The 27,268-nt window shown below is 36.2% G+C and overlaps 1 protein-coding gene across 1 annotated transcript; it reads right to left on the bottom strand.

Moving 5' to 3' along the window:
• LOC145764754 (uromodulin-like) lies at nucleotides 1-26,240 on the bottom strand. Its single transcript, XM_082576418.1, has 9 exons — nucleotides 26,113-26,240; nucleotides 17,697-17,752; nucleotides 16,620-16,807; nucleotides 14,226-14,407; nucleotides 13,589-13,719; nucleotides 12,228-12,342; nucleotides 3,097-3,268; nucleotides 2,029-2,230; nucleotides 1-1,088 (listed from the first exon to the last, which is right to left on the bottom strand). Exons 2-9 carry the CDS (start codon nucleotides 17,749-17,751, stop codon nucleotides 919-921), a joined length of 1,215 nt encoding a protein of 404 aa, XP_082432544.1. The 5' UTR covers nucleotide 17,752; nucleotides 26,113-26,240; the 3' UTR covers nucleotides 1-918.
• Nucleotides 26,241-27,268: the final 1,028 nt, after the last annotated feature.

The raw sequence follows: 27,268 nt of genomic DNA on the forward strand, positions 1-27,268 counted from the left end.
TTACATAATTTTTTGTTTATTTACAATGTAATGTGCGCAATGTCGTGCGTCAATACATTATACAACACAGTACAGTATATTGCTAACGAAGGTAACGCTAGAAATTTAGTATTAAACCTTGTAGATCACAACCTGTCACATTACGCAAGTAATGACAGTCAACGCTAAAGCAATGCAATGGGTTACTTAAATACGTTTTTAACAGGTCATGCTTTCAGTAATATTTTCTATTTAAAATATCCCACAAATAAATGCTTTCGAAAAATGAAATAGATGAAAGTAAAAACTATATTATATTTAATTTTTGGAAAGCATTTTATTGTGGGCATACTTGTCTGTTAGGCTATGACAATGCATGTAGGCTACATTAAAAAATCTTCCGAAAAAAATCCATTGAACCGACACCAGGTGGGCTCAGTTGCTCAGGCTACTGGCAGTGCAAATTTCAAACATTAAACGTTGCCTTTAACCATTAAATGCCCACAACTATTTTGTTTGAGAATTATTTTGTTTTGAGAAATAATTCTCAAACAAAATTTTCGATGTGATCAAGTCAATCGCTTCTTGCTGACGGCGTGCCAGGGTTAGGTCTCGGTGTCTCAGAAGACATTCACTTTATCATGCCCACAACTATTAATCAAAAATCAATTATTCTGTTATCCATGCAAGTTCGAAGAAAGTCTTACTTTTTGAATATGTGAAATAGCCCATAGGCAAACGTTTTCCTCAACTACAAGTACCTCTTTGCGCTCTCATGTTTCGTAACTCACAACCATTCAGATATGTAGCCTACTTATTCAAATCGATTTTGAACAGAAGTGCGTGCAAACGTCAGCATAAAGTGAGATATTATTATTAATACCAGTGAACATTAATTTTTACAACACTTAACAATCTATGACATCAACCAGAGTTCACTCAGGCAAAAGCTTTGTTAGTGACCCCGGTCAAACTGAAGCCAGAACCGGATTGACTGCTACGTAAGCGCATGACAACCACCACCAAAGCTAAAATTGCGCAGATTAGAGCTAGACCTCCGAGAACTCCAATGACAGCTATAATGGAAGGTGTGAAGATTGACTTGGATTCTAGAAACAAAAAATCAAATGTTTAACCCAAATCTATGTTCAATAATAATTATAGCACAAAACCCAAAAAAATACTAAGATCGCTGCTAATTTAACAAAAAATACACCTGATCAGACCGAGTTCTTGAGTGAATAAATGTATGTGGAAACTTTACAGGAAACTTCAGACTACTTTGTCAAATAACCTGATCACACTTCTCAAGTTATTACTTTTGCAAGCTTATTTTGTCACCAAATTGTGATTACTACCGGTTGTAAAGTTGTAGATATGTAGCCTGGGTTATTAAATTGATCATATGAAAGTCCACGCACAATCATGAAATCCTCCCAATTAATTCACAATTTAACTTTCTTTTTTAAGTGTTTGTTTTTAATATAGTTGTGAATGTTGACCTTCGTGCTTAACACATATAATTAAGTCTACGTAGATGTAAGAATCTGTAATAAACAAGGCATTAACTTATTGCGGTGCCACATTGGTATGTTATGGAGAACTTCAGAACTACGCCGTCTAACGGATGAAATTACTCGTGTAGCGCCTACCACCTGCAATTCTTCAACACGTTAAAAATGTTGAAGGGCTACCGGTGGTGGGGCTAAAGAGTCATGCTTGATCGACGTCGGCAGTGCCACGTCATCGCAAGAGGATCTAGCACGTGCAGAAAGGTGTGTTGCTCTTATCCTTTTGTGGCATTTCAGAAAGCCTATTTTATCTTTGATTTCATGCGACATCATAAGCGAAAAATTACTGTCTCTATTTAAATAGCCTGAAACACACACTGGAAAGCTTTAAGTAGCTTTCGGTGCTAAAAAAAATCGGCAAGTATTTAATTGCAGTGCTCAACGCCATACAATTAAGTTTTTAAGCGCATATATGCAATTCTCTCCGATTATCCGTTTGTGCTGCATTTTAATTAACATAATGAAAGATTAAATGCACCTTGGGCGTCTTTCGTCTTCATCCCATTCGGCTGAACTTCCTGTTCAGTTTCTACGTAAGCTATCTTGGAATTATCATAAATCTCAGTCACCGTCACTTTCCTGATTGGTCCAATCGATATCACGTGAGGAGTATTGAACTGCTTCGGTCCCCAAACAGCGCCGTCACCAATAGATCGCTTCTTTCGACGAGCTGGACAAGTCTGTAATACAACATTTTTATTTATTTTTTCTCTACAATTAGGTTATAGTATACTACAGTAGGTATAGGTATATATTACATTAGGTTTATTTACGTAATGCAACTGATATCAAACTTAGGCTTGTTCATTTGGCCACTCCATGGGAGGGAAAAAAGAGCAAGATTACTTTGAAATTGATGGTCACAGCTTAAAATGCTATAGGACAGTTGTAAAAATTTCTTTAATAGATACACATTTCATTTGTTAACCGTGAAAGTATACCGATATCGCGCAAATGAAATCAAGAACACTAACAATCTCATACTGATGCGAGTTTCTGTTATTGCAAAAACAGCTTAAACATGTGCGGAAAAAAGGAATAAAAACACATGATAACCACTTTGTTTAAAGCAGATTTCAAGAATAAAATAAATATTTTAAGGAAAAAAGAATCGACTGTGGTGAAAAAGGTCTAGTGTATAGAATGGAGTCTAAGAACTCCGGAAAAGTAAAATCAACGAAACACAGGACAGCAAAAAACAATATTTACGTGTACAAAGCGCAACCTAAAGACAATTACTATGGTGATTCTGACCATAATGCTGAATAGCAGATAACAAATAAAGTTTAAGAATTTTTCAAATTTTGTAGTCGATTTCACATGTTGCTGAAGCGGAGGCACTTGTAAGATGAGTTATTTGCTTTAAAGTTCATGGAAACCAAACTTGGAATCACTTATACGCCGGACACGATTTAAAAATGTCCAACTGAAGAACCATGCTAATACACAAAATGTAACTTTTTGTTGTGTTATAGAACACGCAATAAGTAGCCTGCCTACGACAATAAACAGTGTTAAGGAAACTAATTTATAACGTTGTTCTTACCGGTCTACATGGTTGGTTAATGCAAAGTTGGAGGTCACAGTGAAGCCAGACATTGTCGAATTCTTTGCCTTCTCCAACAAACTTGAACACAGGACCATTCCACAAAGCTTGATGCTGGATTCCATTCTGCGCTATTCGAATCAAGCCATCCCCAGATTCAGCAACAGCGCAGCTGAAACAGAAATTTACTATGAAAGATGAGGCTTGATAAACCTTTTGTAGATAACCGTTGGAACGTACAAAGATGCACCACAACAAATTATAAGTTACCACTTCATAACCATAACCTTCATAATTCACAGTACATCAACTACGAATGACTGGAAACACAGCATACAACCTGATAATGCTACAATTTAATTTGCTCTTAATTACACGTAGGCCTACTCTACAGATGAGCAATAAGAAACAAAACGCTTATTTCACACCAACTTATGTTGGCTTACATTTGAAACAGCTTGAATTTCTACCCAAACATCACTACCTGTGATTGCATCGCTCTCTGCCAACAACCTTCCACGACACAAACTGAAGAAAAGCTCAAACTGCCACGTAATCAACCCACCGAGCAACTGCCACGCTGCTGCCTCGAGCAAGCAGATCGTTAATTAAATCACTCTTCGCTGGCAACGCACATATTTTACATATAGTTTGAAACTTTTTTAACTTTGAAAAAAATCACAAGGAAACAAGAATCTCTCTTTCGCAATCCTTCTTATTTAGACTTAATCACTGAGGTCTTAAACCAACAAAATAAAGAAAGAAGAAAACACACCAGAAGAGGGAAGATTCATTTATGCCTCCGAGCTATAACGGTTTTGAGCGCGTCAAAAAGGTGAGCTTTGTTTTCGAGTTAACTTCAATGTTTTTACCAAGTCGCGCTTCATGATTATTTCTGTCCTTACCTAAGGCGATTGAAAAATGAATAACATCTGCGAGCCTGACCATATTTAGAAATGCGCTGTAACTTTAGAACAGGTACATTGCCATTCCACAGCTCTCTCAATATTCAATTATAAAATTCATGCTAATCTGAACTTCCACAATCCATATGCAAATGTATTTTGATTGATACAGTAATTGACATATCCATCATTTTATGCGTAAAACGTGCACTTCAAACCCAAAGTAAAACAAACCTTACATAGCAAACAAAGATTAATTTTTACAAAGATTAAATGTTTGAGGATGTTGAAACGATTGTGAAATTGGCAACATTTGCAGACTCGGCGATTTCAACCGAAACTGGACCCGAGCGTTCTGACTTTCGTAATCGGAACAGGTTGTGCTTTAAAGGTTGTTCAAGTAGAAATCTATCACAGGCTTTCTGATTCGCATCCCCAAATTTTTGAGCCAATATTGGCTATTTAACTTTAGGAATATGTTGCGAATTCGCTCCAATTGCTCAGTGGATATAAAAATACTCTTTTCTGCAAAGGAAGAAGCGGCAATACAAAGCAACGCTTGCTCCACAGCCGAGTTGTGCAATTGACCAACGTATCTCAACAACTTTCTATTCAGTAGAAGACTACCTCAAAGAGGGAATAATTTACAACACTTCAACATGTGGAAACTTTACACTGCCAATCGTGGTGGTTGAGCCTAGGTCATTGGTGTAAGTAAAGTCTCAAGTACGTGAAACTGCAGGAAAGACGCACTTCTTGATTGAATGCATGGTTCGATTGATTGTTGAAATCTTTATCCTCGGATTGGGAAGCCTTCTGGAAGTTCAATTTTGATAGCTTTGCTTACCTGCAGAGGCTTTCAACTTCACAGAAGACTGATGACTCGTGAGAATCCCAAAAGTTCAAATTTTAGACTACATTTAAAAACTAAACGTTGTAGTGTACATCAAAAACATGGTGGTACACGACTACAACTCATTCACCTTGCCTTGATTTTGTAAGTGAGGACTCTCGTACAATCGGATAAAGCCGGTTTGGATACTCATTGCAATAACGACGAAACTATATCACTCAGTTTTAAAAATACGTAAATTAATCACAATAACTTAACTATCTTGATTAAATCGTCATTACGCGTGTCGCTGTCTTAACGCTTTGGGGCATAAGAATGGTTTCCCGCGGTCTAAGCTGTGCATAAAAACGTCATGGAAAGTTATAAGAATGTTTGTTCCGCAAAAAGGCATGGATGCTGTTTGAAAGTTCTCCAACATACAAGATGGCCTACCCTACACCATCACCGAGTGAGAGCTGCCAGTTTAGTCCAGACATAAGCTCGGTCATATAGTCTTTTGCCTTAAAACTTGTGTGTTATCGCCAAACGAAAGCGGAGTATGCTTATGCAGGCTAACCTAGCCTGTAAGCAGTTTTTATCTTTTATTTGAATATTCTTTATAAAAGCAACTATAAAAGAAACTAAAAACAATGTAAAAGTAGAGATTCCAACAGGCTGTCAGTACTAAACTGAACACATATTTGTAAAGTATTGGACTCTCTCTGCTAGCCATATCCATATAGCTTTCACGATAACCGCCACACTTCCAATCATACAGTGCAGGCTAAAGAGAAAGAAAAACAAGTAAACAAACAATTATTGTAAGTGGCAATCGATGTTAAAATTAGAGACATTGATTAGGTTTGTCGCAAAACGGTTTCCAAAGTCGTTTGTCAATACGCACTAAAAGTATTCCATACTTATATTTGATTTCAGAAATGTGGTTCTATAATGACCTCTGAGATACAATCCCTTCTTGCAAAGCAACTCGTCAGTGCAATCTCCTATAATGCTAATTCAAGGAGTACACTTTGTCTGCTAAAGTCTACATTAGGTTTATGCATATCATTTTTTAAAGCTCATTGATGCAGTTCTGATAACAAAGTGGCATTTCTTAGAAAATGTAATCCTTTTTTTAAATTTCCGTTTGGAAACTCTACTTAACGCGTCACCCAGTAAGCATTCTTTCGTACGCCTCAGGCACTTCTTTGCACTGTATAGAATTGAAAACGTACAATTTAAAATGTCAAGTCTGGTTTTTCCTGACTAATGTCTATTGCCTTTGCTTATATGTAACTCAGGCCAACCGGATTACTAATAATAATGTGATAGTTTTATTTATTGTCGCTCTGCAACTGCTATGGTCTACTAGCGACAAGGCTCATTTTCAATTTTTTATCAGAATTACGATGTCATCACATTATTATCCGACTGACCCTCACTGCGTTATGCAAGATAGAACACAATCGGTACCGTTTTTAAAGTTTTTGGTATGACCTGGCCTGGAATCGATCTTACACTTACCAGCACTAGAGTTGAAGGCGAAACCCCTCGGCCACTGAGCTGGTACCCGATTACTTACTTCTAATCATGGTGCTTTCAGAGTTTAACTGCTTCTACTTTTTACCTTGTACAGCAGTGATTCCCAACCGCGGCTCTTAGAGGCGCATGCGGCTCCAAGCTAGCCTTCTTGCGGCTCTCATTGACCCCTAAAAATCCCACAAAAAAAAAATCTTTATAATAATTAAGGCGATTATTTTTTGACTTGTCAAAATTATTTTCGAAGTCAAAATTGTTTACAAACTGCATAGTCGTTGTGTCGTAGAGGTTGCACTGTCAGTGAACTTTTCATTTTACATCTTACACCAGGGATACGTGTACCCTTTGGGGGTACGAAGCACCAAAGCAGGGGGTACGACATGCAATGTGACATTATAAATCAAATCCTATTGCAGTTAATGTGGCCACTGCTCCTGATAAGTTACAATTGGAGTTGCTAGACATGCAGTCAGATATCGAGCTCAAACAATTATTTCAATGTGAAGACCTACTTGAATTTTGGAATCGAGTTCCAGAGGGAAAGTATCCCAACTTGAAAACCAATGCCCAGAAAAACGCCTCTGTATTTGGATCAACTTACGTATGTGAAGCACTTCAGCAAATGATCAGAATCAAAAATAAATATCGCAATCGGTTGACCGATGACCACCTTAAGCAGCTACTGAACTGCATACTCTGCAATTGCGCCTCGCTTTGACAAACTTGTTAAAGCTCAAAGCCAATGCCAAGTTGGACATTAAATTGATTTGTGTTATTTTTCTTGTTAGTGTTGCTATTCGTTGGTACATGCTTTCATGCTTTAAAATTTTCGTTATCTTATAATTACTTGAGTGTTTTCATGCGGCTCCATACGCCTCTGAAGTTTGAAATCCGGCCCCGACACCAAAAAAGGTTGGAAACCACTGTTGTACAGTATGTCCCATAGTTAAGCAGACAAGAAACGTTTTTTACACAAACTGCTACTAAAAAATCACCCAACATTCATGATTCAATGTTTAGCAGGCTTACGTCAACATTATATGATTCAATGCCAAAACTAACATCTTTCTTCTCATCAACAAACAATTGACTAACAAAAACAGTCTATTTTTAAATAATGAGTTGCAGTCTCAGCATTTAGACCACTAGAGTGAAGATCGTTAAATATCAGCAAACATGTTTGTTTCACTGAATAACAAGGATGTTCAATCAGACAAGATCAACCAAAAGATCAAATCGTGTTATCTGCACTGCTCTTGCGTATTTCGCGAAATAAGGGTCACGGCAGTGAATCACAACCGGTATATCTATCCATAAATTTTGGTGTATTTACTAAGACTGTGTTTCTTGTTTATAAGTTACATTTTTTTGCAGGATAGGCGGCTTTTGCCATCCTGGAAGTAAATCGATCTTTCTTTTTATTAACATTCCGCTTGGAAGGTGAATTACTGTAGGAGTGTAGGCCTACTGACGTTTCTGTTTATTGTCGTTCGCCTGGTTGTTTGTCAGTTGCTGGAATAAGACACAAGGAAGTTTACAAGTCATCCAGCATTAGCACAGCTCTGATGGGATGGATCATGTCTGCAGCACTGCGTGGCATCAACTTACAACATCACCCTGTTCTACAACCTTAATGTTTATCTCACCACTGTTGGGTGAGGTATCCCCACCCAACTTCAATTGAACAAAAACAAGATTTGTTTGTTCACTCCAGCATGCACAGCAAAAATTACCTAGCCTACTCTATGCGAGAAGACCAACAGCTGATTGTCGCTTTTCACATAGAGGATGCATGATCTAGTAGTAAAAGGTGATTTTTTTCTCAGATTTAATTTGCTAGATATTGTTACTGAAGTTTATTCATCATAGCCTCCTGCTGATACAAAAAGGTAGCGTCTCAACCAACAGAAGCGTTGTCAAGCTAAGACCAGAACGAGAAAGAAAAAATAAATTTTAACCGAATTTAACAATTTGTTTTATGATCAATTCATGATCATAAATCTAATCGTGAATAGGCCGATAGAATTCAGAAAATCATATGTCAGTTCAGAGCTGTCAAACAAGGGTCACTGCTTTGCTTAAGCTTCAGGGTTATTTGTTTTGATTTAAAGCTGATGCTGTTACATCAAAACCTAAACTTTTTTATTCATTAATCATGCGATTGTGGTATAAGATGATCAGAAGAGGAGCAGTTGGTAAGTGACAATCCACTTTTCCAGTCAAGCTGAAGATGTTAAAACACAGATCTATGTTGTTAAAACAGAACTGAAGAAGCATTGTAATGGAGTTGAAAATCGAAAAACAAAATTTCGTTTTTGGAGTGTGTCCGGAAAAGATGAGAAGTCGATATTTTTGGTCCGACATCTCAGCATTGATACTAAATACGTGCATTTGCGATTTTTCCCCACACAACTATAGAATTAATGATACTAAACTTTTTGTTTTTTTTAAACATTTTGAGTGGTTTGCTGTTGCTCATTTTTTTTTATAGTATACGTGTTATGTTAATTGTCTTGATCTTGACATATGCATTCATTGGTCTTCTTGATTTCACTCAACATTCACTCAAAGTTTTTTCTTAAAATACTGTTCAAACAGAGTGCAAAACACAAATCCGGCAAAGACAGAGTGCAAAGAACAGTGCTGTCTAGTTGATCGATGATAAACAAGAAGGTCCAAGAGAGAAAAGTTTTTAGAAAAACAGAAGATATTTTTGGCCTGCAGCATTGTTGACGTGGCAAGTATTGATGACGCTGGTTATTCGACGACAAGATACCAGTTCAGGGGTGGTCAAGACTGGGTTTGTTTCTCGGTCAGATCACACCAAAGATCTGAAAAGTTGTTTGCTCTCTCACGTTTAGGTTAGTAGTGAGATTAAATCATACCATACTAAATCAAAAAGGAACGCAACTCTGAGCTTGGCCAAGGCAACGATAGAAAAGTTTAAAACTATTATTAAATGATCGTACTTACCCTGTCACATACTGAGACCAAAAATTCATATGATAGTATCATCAGGGAAGTAGCCACGGAGGGGGGCTTGGGAACGCAATCGTACCCCTTCCAAATTTTATCTAGCCTCCCAAAAATATGTTTTTAATACATTAACGTTTTAATGACATTGTATTATGTATTGAATGATGTTTCATAAATGTTCGACTGCATCTGCATCTATTATCTACATTTTTAAATAAACTTTTCATTTCAAACATTGAAAAATTGCAACATTTGTTTTTGCCCGCTTACATTTTTTTTCTAACTACGTCACTGAGTGACATGAACTATGACTTATTGTCAATGTGAAAAGAATTCGAACCAAAGTTTAAAGGTAAAATCTGTGTCAACACTGGTTCAAAGCAAAGAAGTGAAAAAAAAGAAAATTTTTTGCAGCTTTCAATGTTGTCGTCAAAACATCATGGCTTTTTCACAAATAGGTTGCAGTCTTTTTTCTTTGCCATTCTAGGGTTTACCAATGATTTTACGTCAACGGTTCAAAGTTTCCAAAAGCAGACCAAACTTCCACAAGTAAAGCCCAGGATTTAAGAAAGTTACAACAATTTAAGAAAGACAATTTAAGAAAGTCTGAGGAGAAATATTCTCTCAATCAAGCGTCAATCGGTATGATTTATTGACTTTTGAGTTAATGGTTGTACACTGTACACTACAGTATTACTTATAGGCTACATCGAAAAACATCTTAAATATAGTTCTATTTTGCGGCGTTGTAGCCTAAGGTCGTAATTACAACCAATAGGCTAGCCTAAGTAAGAACTTAAAGAAATGAAGTCAGGTTTTTCCCAAAATGATATGTAATTAAAATTTAAAGTAGGTTACTAAAGGCATTGCTAAAGTGGCAAGGTCATTATTGTGACAAGGCAGCCTTTCTCGGCAAGTTGAATGTAAAAAATGAGCCATCTTTTATGGTTCACACTTTGCAACAAAATACAACACTTGCATTAAACGTGTGGCTTATAAGTCAAATTTAGCGAAGTTTTCTTTCTGACATGTCTCTATAGTAGCGTCACCAATAGGCTAAGTAGTAAAAATAACACTTCGGCTATCATTCCCAATAGCCTCTATAACCCTTAAAAAAAAGTGCTGTTCGGCCATTTTCATGTGACTTGCGGACAAGTGGCACATCAGATCCATAGGTCAAACTTGACATCCTGTAGAAAATAAAGTTTCAAAATATTAGGCCTACGTGCCCCACTGGTGCTTTATGCGTTTCTTCTTGCTTACCATGGCACCAAATCGAACGCCGTTAAACTTGATTGTCAAGTATTTTGTCACGAGCATCAATTTAGAAACAAGAGACTGCTTCGCTATATTGTAGCCTTCACATACTTCATATAACCCACAGCATGTGTAAACCTAGACAGCTAAATCTGTCATTTTTACATTGTCTGCAGACGATGAATCAATGTAAAAATGACGTACTTTGTTGTCTGGAAATTTTTTCTTTGTGCACGTGTTACAGACGCTTGTTGGCCTTATGAAGAAATACTTTGTGCTTTCCACATAATCGGTAATCACATCTAAATTGCTTTTATGCTTGACTCAAAGAGCCATTTGCTGACGTTGCTGTAAGAAGATGCTTCTGTGATTATGCTTCTATTTTAGTTGGCACAAAATAAACAAGGTGATATTGCGTCAGAGTTTATAGAATTTTATGCCATCTATTGTAGTTGTAACAAACAAACTTCTTTCTGTCTTTAGGAAAAATCAGTTTCTCTAGAGTCTAGATTGTTTACAAAATAATAATAATCAAATTATAATAACTAAAAATTGTAATAATGAAAATAATCAAAGAATGATTACGACAAAAAATAAAATTGTTAGTGGCGTGAAAATCGTTGGTGAAAGCCGTAGACTGTGAAAGCACTGCATGTAACTAGAATACTAGATGGAAATATAGTGAAACAGTGACACCTGACGGTTGGTAATATACATGGTTAGACGCAAGGATCGCCATGGCCAACACAAAGAACGCGCGTCTGAAATGCTATAGGCTATTCAATGTTATGCACGGTAGTAGCAAATTTAGAATGGTGAAAGCTCGGAGCCATTTTCATAACCACTTTCAAGCACGTTGCACGTGGACAAAACATAGCCAAATAGCAGGCTACTGTGTTTGGCAAATGTTATTTTTCGCTGTGGTGGTCAGAAATTGTATATTACACACTGAACCGAACTGAACTGCATTTATTGCATAGGCTCACCCCAGATGTGTTTCAAATCAATCGACTTTCGAGTGTCAATCAAACGCTTTCATAACGCATCCGAGAATATGAGTTTCAAATGGAAACATACATGAAAATATCAACATCTTTCTGCTGCATGTTTATGTGACCTTTCTTCGATCTACCAAATTAAATCAGAATATAAATAGGCTACGCTCTTTTTCTGCGGCTGGGTTGATCATAAATGTAGGCTAATAGCCTACCGCTCATGCAAGAAATGCAACGCCGCCAGCGGGCATAGCGTACTAACCAACCGTACCAACGATAAGACTTTTGACTAAAAAAAATAGAGTCCGCGAGGTTTTCAATCTACAATCCAGTATTATTATGGAGTGCACATACATGATACACAGCATCAAATGTTTGCACACATTTACTATAAATTAGTCAGCAAATACAGACGGCTGAAGATTGGTTGTGAGAAGTTTAAATCAACTTTAAAAAAGACTGATTTTCTGATTGAGGAAGCTGCAAAAACTTTTTTTCTGGCAGCAGATGACTGGGAAACATGACGTACTGTGGTGGACTGATGCTTACAAAGCTACAATTTTCCACGAACACCTGCGGTTTATTTCGTATCAGATGTACCAAAAAATATCAAACCCATGTACTCACCCATCTTGAATAAGAGGATACTTAGGCATCGCATCTGGATTATTGCTAGTTGTACCCCAACACTCCTCCACGAGCAAAAAAATGTCAGAGCCTACATCACCAAGTAGTTGAACACCTGGAGAAAATGAAAGAAAACTAAGTGAGTTGTCAACTTGGTCTACTCGAGTATTCTTAGTTTATACAGTGTTATAAAATTTTGCATAGCTGCACAACAGCCAGAGTAGCTTTGCATCCAATTGCTTAGTGTAATAATAATAATAATCTTGTTTTCATTTGCGCCAATTGCGATAAAATACAGTAAAACACTGCAATCACAGATGCGATACAACAGACGACAGGAAGCAGCAAAGTCTTCGAGTCAGTTGCTCTTTTTATTTTGGCTTGCCATTAAGTGTCTTTGTCGCGACACAGCCGCGTGCTCTAGAGCAGTGTCGAGCCCACGTCCTTTCGAACGTTTCGCAGACGTCCTCACCACTCGGCTACTCAACCGACTTAACAAGGCTTCAAGGCTTTAACGTCAGACTAAAATAATTGACTCCGGCAATTGTGGTTTCGATCAAGGATTGTTTGATCGATGTTCGTGCAGCGAAATGCCGAGTCACGATGAGGGTCAAAATTTAACTGGAAACGAAATACAGACAAATAATTTTGCTATGAAACAAAACTGTCGAAATTACAAAACTAAACGAAATTTTTTCTAAATAGTGTTCTGCCAGACATTTCAAACCCCCAATGTTCTGAATAAGTTGAGAAGATTGGTTACTGATTAAAATGAGTTTAGAGATCAGAGTGCATGCTCTCGAATGTAAATCGGCCCCAATAGCTCAGTTAGTCAAGCGACAGACTTTTTTTGGTTTGGTTTAGTTTTGAATCTTTATCCTCGAACTGACAAAGCCTTGATAGGTTATTCCTGGTAGTTTCACATACTTGTTGAGACTTTTGACGCCGGGCCGGTTACCGAGATTGGCAGAGTGAAGTTTCCGATTGTTGAAATGTTGTTGCAGGGGAATTATTCCGTCCACTAGGTGCCGCTGAATGGAGAGCAGTTTTGAAACGCGTTGCTCAAGCGCACACCCCGAGAGTCGAACCAGCGCCAGGTGATTTTGAGTCGAACGCTTCACCACAGAGCTAACGGTGCGGACCAGCAAAGAAACATACATTAAATAGTTCAAAACCAACGTTTCAACAACAAAGGGGGAGGGAGGGTAACGTCACTCTGTTAATCTTTGTGACCGGCCATGCATTAGTGGTTCAAAGCCTCGCCAAGTATGCGAAACTGCCCGGATTAAGCTCTCGAAGAAGCTTTGTCAGCTCGAGGATTAACATTCCCGAAACCAATCAAGTCAATACCACTTACTTACCAACATACAAAGTGTCTTCAGGATTCATCAGCGGAGGGCTGTTGAACGGTCTTTGATAAGTAGCATCTTCAAATAAAGCCATGGCTGCTTGGAATTCCCCAGTTTCGAATGCATCTGGCATTTGAATAACACTACAAAAAAATACATGTTTGTGTACATTTGAAATACTGTATCTGTATCGTTTGCATTGTATGACGGTAACAACGAAACATGACAACAAAGCCGAGTATGCTAAGGCCTACTATTGATATTCCGGACAGAGCAATCAAAGGTTTTAGCACAAAATGACAATGTCCACAGCACAATGTACCGTATTGCATGATCCACCTAAGTTAGAACATTAGAAGATCGTCAAAAGTTTTCTTAATTAATCAGTCTAAAATGTTTCTCTAAACATACGCAATGGGCTGGGGTAACTTCATCTATCAAACTAAATGGAGATTTTAAATAGAAATCAGTTTCCTAAAGAATGTCTTTTGACAACAAACACATTCCGCATGTAGGAGCGCGAGAACAAACAAAACCGCTTAAAACATGATTTGAATCCAAGACAAGTGTTCAGCTTCAGCTCGTTTACAACCATTCAATCACCATTAATTACTTGCATCATTGTTATGTTATATAGTCGTAATCTTACATTATTGTTATGTTTGGAATAAACATTGTGCTGACATTGAGGTCGATTCTGTAAGTGCAAGATATGAGAGCGCTGAGGACGTTGCTGTTGTCCTGACTGCCTGTGACGACGCCATAAGGATATGTCAGGCCGGTATCAACAGTTGAGATAGAATTGGTGAAGACCACATGGGTTTCGTTTGCCTGAAACAAAAGAATAAAAGACTGATTAGCACGCTGGAAAGTGCTATGATAATTCTGTAGTTGTATGCGGTTTTCGACTAAGAGACGCTTTACTATGAGGAAAGGAAAAGGCCCAGGGACCTACTAAAACATGAACCAGCAGCGGAAGGCCTATAATAGTTTTAGTGTTTTAAATAATTCTATTGCTTTTTGCAAACATAAAGCGTTTCATGTGATATCCCATTCAACAAAAGTTGTTCTTTTCACATTACTTTAACGTCACAAATCTTCAAGCGATGAAAAATACATGTTAAGAGATTATAAGACATTTTTTGTCAGCTGAGGTTTTATAATGAAGCATGTTACAACACATACAACCAAATTTGAAAATACCATATACCGGTAACGTTAATAAAAAATAGACTTGTTTCATAGCGAAAACGTTCTTGAAGTGACAATGTAATTTCTATTCAAAGTTCAAACACTATATTTTTCCCGGTCAAGACTAATTTTAGTTCTATGATGGAAACTTTCTCTTTGCAAAGAAACATTTTTACACAGCTCGACTCCATTTATAAGTGAAGAAGATATTAATCATTTACTCGAAAAGACGTTCTAATTGATTAAACATCACTCTAAATTATTCACTTGCTTTACGACGAAGCATACATATTTTATGGCGCTTTCATCGGACCTTTTATAGATTTCAAAGATAAGTTATCATTTAATGCTTTTCTGTAATACAATGCAGTAAAGTTTGTCTCATAATTTGTATAAAATAAACAGAGTAAGAAGAAATATTATCCTTTAGTAAATATGGTATTCAATAAATATCAAGTTTTTAAAAATGTATTGAGATGCTCAAGCATCACCAAAACTATTGTAAATACCTAGTCAAAATTTACAAAGCAAATAGCCAACAAGTTTTGATGGAAGCAATAGGTTCTTTATTGGTGAGTGTTTGAATTGAGTGCCATTAGTGTGTTACATAAGAGTCCGTAAAGACAAGGGGTGTCCAAACTTTTCCCCAGGCGGGCCAGATTTCATATTGCAGAAGTGCCCGCGAGCCAACAGCCTCTAGCAATATTGTTTTGTGTAAAGAGAGATGCATATATACGTATACTAAAATTGTACGATTTAATGTCATTTTCATGCAATAAAGCAATATGCAGATTTAAATATTTCATGATAAACTATAGGCTGTATAATTAAGTTATTTGCTTTTCCGTCACAAATTAACACATCCAAAACTTTGTAAATAATAGCTGTGTTAATGTGAAGAATGAAATTGACGTCTTGATTTATACACCCAGGTTAGTGACAGACAGGCGTAAAATAACACTTAGGTGGGAGTGACTCAGTTTTGATCTGAAGCATTTCTTGTTCAAGTGCACATCCGAGAACGTCTGCTCACACACGTAGCCTGTGTCTGTGTTGAACAGAAAAAGCTCAATATTTTTTTGCAAACTTTTGCATTTTTGGAGTTTTTTATTCAGCTGCTGGAAAAAGGTGCAAGAAAAAAATGTTGCTGTCGGCTTGACGGAGAAGCTCATTTAATTGCAGTTGATCTGGAGCCTCATCAAGGTTCAAGATGAAAGAAGCGAATAGCAATATTCCTTTACAGTTGGGGCAAAATCTCGAAAGAGGTCGTTGAATTTGCTAGCGAGAGAATGAGTGAATGCTTGAGTATATAGTATAATACTCACCAGGCACTAATAGTTGATTTCGCAATTATGACGCAACAATGACAAAAGTTTTCTCGCCAGGCTTTGTGAGAAAACGCTGTTTTTATTTACACTATTTAAAAAAATACAAGTTGAATTTATTTGATTTCTGTGTGTTTGCGGGCCAATAATAACACATTGTGCAACAACAAGCGTGGGCCATACCAAAACGTATCGTGGGCCGGACTTTGGACATCCCTGGATAGACGATGGTTTTATCCCGTATACATTTGATCAAATTAAACTCTACTGGGACAAACTTATTGTTTGCATGTTTAAACCAAGGGATATTTGGAAGCTCAACATGCAAACACTCACCGCTTGGTGCGCCGAGTGACAGAAATAACTATGAATTGTTGGCCACAGCCATTGTGCTGCATGACACGCGCATGCGCAATCAATAATTTTGAAAAAGTCCATTCATTTTAATGTGAATATTAATGAGGTTCAACCTAAATTAAAATAAACAACTACAGTATGTAGAATACTATTATAGGAAAAGCAATTACCGTGTAATGAGTCCCGCAAGAAGTGATGGGAGATATTGTCCTGACATAAAAGTCTCCATCTTCTTCGTTGAAAACACATGATTTATCATTCATATGGATTTTCTCAATGCTATGATTGGCTGAATGGACCAATTCTTTTTGAATTCGTGCAACTAGTGCTGTCGGTTGGCATATCACTTGAACCATTTCTGTGAAATTAAGATCTTATTAAAATTTTGGATGCATTAGAGAAACTCATGTTTTTTAAATGCTGACAATAAACATTCAACAACATTAACAGCTTACAAATAGGGCAACTCAAAAGAATTTTATTTAAATTAAACAAACGTTTGCTAAAAAGAATTAAATTTTTGTACTGAAATGAGTCCAAATATTTCAAATATATTTGACAAATTGTTTCCTTTTAGATTGTCAACAAAGCGAAATTATTTACCAAAGAAAATAATTTTCCGTCGAAACAAGAAAAAATATTATGCTGTTAACTAATTTTGCTTCATCACTCAGTCCTACTTACAAATGTTCAAACCAAAAGTATTTTCAAGCGTAATTTTGTTTCAACAAATTGTTATTCAATAATATAAAGCTTTTCTGGTGCAAACTAAGCGAAACTATCATATTAATTAAGGTGTTTCACGTAATAATCTGCACTTATACCGGCGTTTCGTCAATTAGACAAGACTGATTTTTTTCTTATTCTGTTATGTTTTGCGACCAATTTTTTTTTCCAAAGAAAATTCGTTTCTAACATCTTTAAACACAATTAAGGTGAAGATTTTTATTCTAATTGGACAAGAAAGATTTAAAGACGCCATTAATAGAAAAAGACATACTTGAAAAGACAACAATAATATCTCAATTATAAGCGTTGCATTTTGTTGCTTTGCGGTTAATTTTAACCAATTCACACCAAGTTAACCGCATATTTTCGATAAAAACTTCATCAAATAAAAAATGCCTTGAAAGCGTTCTATTGTAGATTGCTACTATTGATAAAAAAATTTCATAAATGTCTTTTATATTGATACCATGGCAAATCCAGCTTATCACAACCTAATATCGAACAGTTTCTTTACTGACCTTGCCCAAGAGCTGTTGCAGCTAAAATACTCAGAATCACCAAAGCGATCTTCATACTGAAATATTAAAATTTAAATTCACAAACACGAACACATGCAAAATCTCATTTGTCGATTTTAGTTTATTAGAGTTTTATGACATTGTTAAAAGTAAATATCAATGACTGGAGTTTTTTTCACTCCAAGTAGAATATTGTCAGACTGTTTTGTTATTTTTGTCAAACGGTACAAAAAATGCCAAAATATTTGTTTCAAAGAAACTTTAAAGCAAAAACTATTTTTGTTAGTTACAAAGTAAAGATTCGACTTTGTAAAGCTAGCATTCACTGTTTGCATCAGCTGCCTCTGATCTAAAGGAGATCATTTTCAAACACATGCCAGGAATGACCTACTTCTGAGCCAATCGTTCAGGCTATGCATTGAAAGTTATATATTTAAAGATAAGAATAAGCACGATAAGAAATAATAAGAATAACCACTGACAGTTGTGGCTGCAATGCAAAGTGAACCCCTTAACAAATATTATAGAAACATTCATGTCCTGATGTAGCCTAAATATGCGACAGTAACAAAATTTACTGTAGTGGCAAAGTTAATTAACAAAATAATATAACAGCTGTAGGCTAGAAGTTAGTCTCGACTATGTAGACACAGGCTACGGATGTTTGGGATGTCCACTGTTGGCTGTTTGAAATAAGAATACTGGTACTAATTTAATCTGCAGAAGATAAGACTTTTCCAGTTACGAAGTTGTTGAACTCTTATAGAACAATCATTTTGTTTAAGACAAACAGAGTAATCATTGTTACAGCTTTTTTCAAATTTAGATTGAGAGGCATTGCTCTTCTGGTATTCGTTTAATATTTTCAAGTTTGGTGTGTAAATTTGAGTTAAAGCATATGTTTGCTGCTATAACAAACACTGTGCAGGAAGGTATGCTAATCTCACTCTAAGGAGATGCAAGGCTGACGCAGGGTGTGGTGGTCAGGCAACCAAAATGTAGAAAGTAATCATCTCCTGCTTTTCTTTAGAATCAAAAATACAATTTTTAAGCCATGCCTGTTTTTATTTGGCAGTTTTCACCTACGCTAATCTCATTAGTAGGCTACAACCCTAAAGTCTAGTCGCTATTTGTATATAGCCTATGGGCAGTTGATAGGAAGGTTTGGGCCAGGTACCAATGAGATCTTCACCCAAATTAAGAAAAATGCGTTGTATCCAAAGAATACGCGGTAATTTATTCAAGTTTCAAGACCCCTGAAAAGGTTACGGACACCGAGAATTATTTCCGAGCCGGGGTCCTAAAGTACTCTCCGGGACTCTCCTGTCAACGCTGGTGTATCGTGCTGCCAAAAAATTTACACTTAGGGATTAAAAAAGAATATTTTTACGTAGCGACTTGACACAGATCCACAATATCTACTATCCAGATATTTTTGGAATTTACTTAAAGGAGGATGTGGCCAGAGCAGATTATGCAGTTTTAGGCTATGTAGGTTATCAGCATATTGTCTATACTTGAAACGGGAAGGAACAAAGGAAGCCATCTTTATCGATACCCATATCTATCCACAATAACGTATTACCAACCGTTGGTCCAAGGGCATAAAAGCCAGGGTCTCGAAAGCATTAATTTTATGGAAAAAATACTAAAATTTAAACTCTAATAATCACTTTAGAAGTTTTGCGTTCCACAGGCTTGATATTTCTGTGACAACAAAGTCGAAAGTTTGTAACCTCTAGTTTGCGAGAATGTAGCCTACTATACAATGTTCAGTAGGCTACCTCGTCAAAATACAGCTGTTCTTTCATGTAAAATGCATTTGTAAATGTGATTGGCTTCAACAACCTTTTTTATAGAACAAAGTCTGTCACTTGTTGTCTTGTATCCCCAGCCTCAATTAATTTATAAAAAAAAATCAATAGTCTAAACCAGGATTTCCTAAAAGTTAGGTTGCGATCCCAAACGGGTTGCAAATCGTAATTTTAAGGCCACTAAACAAATTAAAAGTTAGCCTACCCTACAGTGAGTAGTTTACACACTGAAAACTGCCCACCAAGGGGTCGCGTAGAAAATTGTTTTCTGAAATGGGGTCTCACAGAAATAAAACAATTGAAAAGTCCTGGTCTAAAAAAAAGTGTGTAAGATCAACCAAAGTTTTTTGCGCGATTCAAAGTGAAAAGCTTTTGCCTTGTCACAATTAGAAAAACCCATTAACAGAAAGATCAGGGCAATGTATCGTCTTCGATTTAAACGTTTAAAGTGGTAATCTTTGTATCAACAAAATAAATCACGATGTTAAGCTGGCATAATTGATTTACGTGCAAACCAAAATAAACACATTTAATAATAATGGACTTTAAAGAGAAATGCAATTACAAAAATTCAACCTCAAATAAAGTTCAGGTCGGGTCAGGGTCGTCATACATAATATAGTCTGTTTATAAAAGACACTAGTTTGTTCTTGTTTTGGCCAGTTTAATCCTGTAAAAGCGATGACCTTTACAAAGGTCAAATTACGTTGTCCTGAATAAAAACAGGTGTCTATAAACTTTATTGCAGCACTAACTTCTCAAAAGAGGCAATGCATCAGTTAAGTATTGGTCTTGTTGGAAAATAGGTGTGAACTATAAAACTTTTCACATCAAAAACCAATAGAATAAAGTTACCAAAAATGGAAAAGAAGAAACACAAAACCATTGTTTAGACTTTTTTCTTGTCAAAGGAATAAACTTAGTTGGCATGTTCTGACCATGGCTAAATGAAACAACCTGTTAAAGTTTGTATGAGTAGGTACCTTGCCAATACTGATTTATAACTACATGTATAATAACACAAAAACATTGTTGACTGTAGATAACTCAACTTTGTTTTGCTGTTTAAAACTTGCAATTTCCAACCGTAAAATTGCTCTTACAAGTCGATTGTAAGGTTTTTCAGAACTTCATAAGCTTTTTTTTCATCTTTGTTTTCCTGCTTACAATGTTTCGTCATACAGGGTCGTTTTTAAAGTTATCTTTAATCTTTTGCAGCTACACTACTTACAGTTCTAAAAATTTGAACCCTAACGAACTGCTACAACAATATAAAATCGTATTTGATTTGTTTTGGCAAGTAGATTGTAAAAATGTCACAACATTTACGTGGGCATAGTTGATCGCGACTTTGAAACAGAGATGCTCTTATAACAATTCACCATAATTTATCCTGTAATTGTCTGATATTATCCTGCGCCACCCTTAGAATGGTTGAAATGTAAAACTAATCCATTTTTGCTGTATATGATTTTATCATGATTTCAGCCGTCATTTTTTTGTCGGATCTAAAGTTATGCCTGGTGGTTAAAAAAGGTCTTAGATTAAGTGGACGGTAAGACAAAGAGTCAACTTTCTCGCACATCTTCAAGCACGTATTTTAGCATCTTGTCAAGACGCAGCTGCGTGCACGCAGATGAAAGTAAATTATTATTTGATTATTTGAATCTAAAAGTGATCAAACGTTATTCTCAAAATGTCATGATTGTTTGATAATGATTTTAATCTGCAATATTTGAACGAAGTTTGTATTGTTTAGCTCTTCTATCTGTCTATCCAAAGCTTTGCCTTATCTTTGAACATTGCAAAAATCAATAATAAATCCAAAAGTATCAAGAAGGAATTTGCGCTTGACACGACAGTTTGACGCGTCGGTGTCTTCTTTTCTACTACTGTACATTTGCATTGCATAGAAAGTGCCTTCTGAGTAAGAAGCCTCCAAAACTTCATTGATAAATCGGAGCGTGCAAGGCGTGCAAGGACAAAGCCAGTCAAAAGAACAAAAATTGAAGTATTTCGGACACACAATAAGAGAAAACTCGTTACAAAGATCATTAATAGAAGGGAAGATAAACGGTAAAAGAAACAAAGTCAGACCAAGAATGATTGACAACAAACATCTCTAAATGGACAAAATCACAATATTAAAAGTGCAGTTTGACCAGCTCATGATCGAGAACAATGGCGCATTGTATCCAACCCTCAATACGAGGAAGGAATATAATGGTGCTGATGGTCAAGATGAATATGGGCATGACATGCCTTTTAGCTGGCGTTGAACCAAGTTGGTAGGTGTGCTCCCACAGTCTCAACAAGGACAAATTGCATTTGTGCCTTATGCAATTGCCTGTATTATGCCTCCACTACCCAAGCGGCCATGTTGTAAAGTTTTTTCAAGGGTTTCACAAAGGTTTCATTTGAAACGCTTGATGGAAGTTGTTTGCAAAAACTGGTAGATTACTTCATAAACATACGCAATGCAGGTTGCAACGTCACGTTTTCTTGTATTTTTGAAGCAAGAATAAAACAAAAATAGATAAACCAGACAACAGATTTATTCTATTTTATCAACATCTTAAAGTGCCTCTGACAGGTAAATAAATTCGATAAATTTACCTAAGATACAAAAATAATGACACTAACAAACTTTACTGACCAGTAAATCGTAAAAAATATCAACAGGTTACTAAGTTACACGCTTGCAAACTTTCGTTCACTTTCGGCGAATCTGGCAATCAGTCAATTACGAAAATAAAAACGGCAACACCGCTGTGACGTCACAGTAAGCGGGAAGGATACATTCTTTCTCTGTGGTGACTTGGTAAAGTATAGTACGGCTACTGCAAAACGTGAATGTGTGGGGCTCTGTTGGTCTGAACTCTAAAGCATGTGCAAATTAAGAGTTACCGAAATGAAAAAGTGAACTTATTATTACTATCAGGTTTCGATCAAATAGGTTGAGTTTATTTTTATCAAACAGCATCTCAGTTTAATTGAAATTGCAGTTTCATAGGGCTACAATTTTGATACTTTTTTATTTGTCCTAATCTGGCTATAGCCATTGCAGTGTAACAATAGTATCTCCCAAACAGTAGCCTACCTTTAATTTATGGTTGAGGCAATGCCTACAAATTGCTGTTTATGTGACAGTGTCAGTGACAAAGACCGTGCTGTGCTTTCTTTTCACGCTTTCCCACAAAACAAGGTGCTGAGAAGAAAATGGTCAAAGTTTTCTTCAAGTGTTCGAAAGTGGAATGGGCCATACAAAACTAGTCGCATTATGTTCTCTTCACTTCAATGAAGATGATTTTGTTAATACCACTCAAGTAAAAATGGGCTTGAGCGAACTTTATACATTTTGAAAAAATCTGCCATACCATCTATAAAAGTAAAGATGCAACCAGTTGCTGATGATGATTCCAGCACTTCTAAACAACAACGTTTACAAAAACGTACCCTTGCACAGGTGAAGTAGGCTTTTACATGTATAGACTCTGCTATGTACGTAACTGTATAACTAAAATTTTGTTAACACTGGCACTGACAACTTGCATTGCGCAAAGCTCACTGCTTGCAGTTTGATGCTCTCGGAAGCAACAGTCGGATTGTGCTGCCGTCATGCATTGTTTGGTGAATCCGAAACAATTTTCTAGATCCAGATGGCCGTTACACCGGATTTCAATGGCCAACTGAAGGCACATGATGAGAGAGAGAGAACTTTTATTTATTTTTAAATAGTGATGATGAATTAAATATGAATGATGATTCGTAAATTTCTTCATTTTTCACTTCAAGTATATTTTAGGTTTTGTAGGAACGTATCCAGTACAGTTTGATTAAACTGCAAAAAACAATAAATCTTTGAAAAAAGCAACCGTTTGTACCAACTCCGACCAAACTGTGATCCACCAATTACATCTAGAAAGCGTTTGTTTCATCCGTTGCTAACGACGTCCACTTAGGATGACGTAATACCACCAAAGTCGTCCCAGAGCAGTGAAATATGAGTTTCGCCTGTGGTGGCGCTGCGGAACAGTCGTTTGATATAAATTACGCCCTAACCAGTCGAGCTACGAGGTTAAGATTAAAAAGTTCGCTAAGTATAATTCTGCGCTAGGAAATGCTTTAAAAAGTTACTATACTTGGATCCAACCTGTCAGAGGCACTTTAAGACAGTTAAAAAGTTGGCCTGGATAATATACTTTACGTTTCAAATAATGCTTATCCTGTTTCTTAAAACTTACACGTTAATAAAAAATTTAAATTCCATTAAATTCCTTTAGTTGTGGTTTCAAACATTGGGTGCAGCCTAACTCATACATTAGTTGGTCAGTTTAAACAAGAATGCGACGGGTTCAAGCTTCCTATTAACTGTGAATAACACATATCTTTTGTTTTATAAACATAGGGACGAGTTTAATCCTCTACATGAGTCATAAAGTAATATTTAGTAATTTTAACATCAAAGCTTTTGGTAAGAATGTTGCAAATGATATTAAAAGCAGTTGCATAAAAATTAACTCATGTAATTATGTATGAAGAGCATGCGTTTACAAGAATTCGCCCTCGTTTTTGATATTGTTTCCGGATGAAGTAGTCTACTCAGGGTCGTGTGAGCACCATCTTGACCCCCCTCCCCCGAAATCCACTAGTGGGGCATTATGTCTAGTGATTGCTCTTAAAAATAAGACCAGAAAGCGTTCAGGGCGGAAAACTTTTTTAATGTGGAGAAAAAATTTACTTTTAACATTTTAGCAAAGAGTAAACAACTTTTAAGATTTTTAGAAAAAAATAGTTAGCAGGCTATGCCGACAAAATGCAGAAGGGGATCTAGAAAAAAAGTTGGGAAAGGACCAGAGTTTCAATAAAGTAAAATTTAAAACAAAAATGAACAATGGGATGCAAAACTTAATGTACAAATCAATGAAACGGACAGGGGGTGTGGGGAGCTTGCCCCCAGAAAATTTTGAAGATATAATCTTGTTTTGATCACTTTATAAGCATTTTCAAGAGCAATATTTTTTATCAAAATGCACACTTTGTATGTAACCAAATTCATCGAATTATATTTGGATTGGGGTAGAAATTTTGTTTAAAATTTAAGTTAGCCTACCATTTCAATTTTTTTTTATTCACAACTACAAAAGGATTTCAAAAATTTATTTCTTGAAAGTTTGTATAGCTTAGTGTGTTGTAGCTTTTCAGCAGGCTAGAACTTCGAAAATTTTACTTGAGGTGTCCCCAGCTTCACAGATAACATTTTCACTTCATAACCCATCTCGATTCAACTTGAAATTTGTCAATTTAAATATTATTAATTAACTACGCTATTTGAGTAACCAGTGTTTACTTCGAAATGTTGCATTGTTTTGTTAGTTTTTTAGACACAAAAAACTTTTACTTCTTAATCTCCAAGTATGCTTGCCCAGTATCGCCTAGAACAGGGGTGGGGAACCTTTTTAGCATTGCGGGCCACATAAAATGAGAAATAACACAGGTGGGCCACTAAAAATTTCGAAATTTTGTCCAATCTTTCTGGAGCATTCTGTCTTCATCACCAATCTTTCTTTTCTTTCCAGAAACCATTATACAACGTTAAATTTTGCTAATTTGAGAAGTAGCCCACTAACTTTGCAAAACACTTTTCACGAATGGCATAACTGGCCGATTAACAATAACTGGCCGATTAACAATAACTGGTCACATGGGACGGCCACATTGTGACGTAGCCTACACATTGTGACGTACACATTGTTGTTACAAATGGCCTTTTATGATGGATTACTAGTCACAGAAGGCCATTTGCAATATACCGAGAATGCAGAACCTACTCTTTTTTGAGCTGTTGTTTTAATATATTTTGGGTAAAGAAATTTTGACGCGGGCCACATGGAACAGTCACGCGGGCCGCATTCGGCCCGCGGGCCGCAGGTTCCCCACCCCTGGCCTAGAAGAACGAAATGTGGTTGAGCAAGCGAAGAGAGCAAAAATATTTAACAAAAATGGAAAAAAATTGTAAAATTACAAGCCAAAAAATGCGGCACGAACTAAATATGAGTAGCTCCTAGTTAGAGCTAGGCCCCCAGTCGGAGGTTTGAAAAGCAGTAAATACGGCTTTGCATGATTTAATTTGCTATTGACCATCGAGCTTCTGTAGCATTTTTTTTTATTTTTTAAACAGTCAAAAAACATCAAACAGACTAAAATGAGTGGGCCCCTAATAGCCAAAGGAATCCTTTGGCTGTAGCATGCAACATGTACCCACTTAATCGGACAATGTTTTTATGTGGTCATATGCTGTCCGATTAGTTGGGGTTGTATGTACGCATTGAACGTAATATATTTATAAATTAAGTTCATGTGGTATTCTATACAGCAAGAATCAAAACAATGAACTTGAAGTGCTTAAAACTACTACTGCTAGTACTACTACTAACTTATATTAAACTTGAACTACAAAATATTTTAACGTTTTTCAATAAAACACAATTTTTGGAAATTATTAGCATCACCTTATTTTCAACATAAAATTTACTTTACACCAGTTGGGTGTAAATAGCGTCAATTACATCCTCTAAAAAATTTACAATCTAATTACTTACGTTAAGTGGTGATATCTTCTTTCTGGATTTGACAAGTCGTAGAACAGGATTAAAGTTAATACAAAATTTAAAGAAAGGCAGCAACTTTTCTTTTGATATCGGGTTTTGCTACGCTTGTTTCAGCCCCTAACAAATTCAAGAAATTCAAACTCGGTTATGAACGAGTAAGTTTATAATCCTCAATACACAACCAGGTAGATTTCTAAACGCAGTGCTTTCTAAATCTACAGTGGTATTTACAAGCAGACAAAATGAGACATATTCTTGTTATATTCTCAAGCTCTACTGTAGTTGTAATTCAACACTGTTTGTCAATATTCCCAACAGTTGTATACCCTTTCTCTTCTGTGTACAGTAATTGTAAGATCAAAGATATTATCCTTGTTCCTGCCTTGTTCTTGTTTAAATGATTCGCTGCATAATCTTATTATTGTATGGTGATAAACTTTCATTTTTAAAGTTTACTGAAAAACTGTGCGAAAAATGTTTAAATTTATTGTTTTGTTGGCTTTGTTATAGCTTGAATAACGTTATGTAACTGAATTAATTTGTTTTCGAGCATCTTATACAAAAATTACATCTCTTCTAAAGTTATAGGCTTGTGCTTATGATGACACAACTTAAAACAGTACCTGTACCTAACTTACATCTAGTTCCCTCAAATAAGTGTTTATTTCGCATTTTTATTTCTAACAAAAATCGATCACTGTGGTGTGACATCATTTTACAAAGTGGTTGTTCAAAATTTTTAAATTATTAATGCTAATATGTTTAAAGTTAATTTTCTCTATTGAAAGTAGGCTATTCGAGATGGACATCAGCTAGCGGAGTGCCAAAACAAAATTATTTGAAATAGCGAATGTTTTGGCTAGAAACATTGCCCACGTTTATTAAATTGTGTAATCTAAATAAAATAAATTGCATTGAAACATCAACAAACAAAATATATCGGGTCACTATATGAAAACTATTTCCAGCTTTATTGGCCTTCCGGTGTACACTTAGGCTACATATCTTTGCGGTTAGCCCCTCAGTTAACTCACATTTCTAAAATAAGGATGGAGCATACCTGCTCGCGTTTATGAGTTTTATATCCAAGTTCAAAGTTTACACTACGATGTAAAACCATACTTTTCGATGACCGTTACTTAATTTT

Source organism: Aplidium turbinatum, chromosome 2 (genome assembly GCF_918807975.1).
Source record: "Aplidium turbinatum chromosome 2, kaAplTurb1.1, whole genome shotgun sequence".
NCBI lineage: Eukaryota > Metazoa > Chordata > Ascidiacea > Aplousobranchia > Polyclinidae > Aplidium > Aplidium turbinatum.

Coding starts and splice junctions, on each gene's coding strand:
- LOC145764754 (XM_082576418.1), bottom strand. CDS start 17,751: ATGAAGATCGCTTTGGTGATTCTGAGTATTTTAGCTGCAACAGCTCTT. Junction 14,408..16,619: donor CTTGCGGGACTCATTACACG/GTAATTGCTTTT, acceptor CTTTTGTTTCAG/GCAAACGAAACCCATGTGGT. Junction 3,269..12,227: donor TATCCTCTTATTCAAGATGG/GTGAGTACATGG, acceptor TTTCTGTTTCAG/CTGCGCTGTTGCTGAATCTG.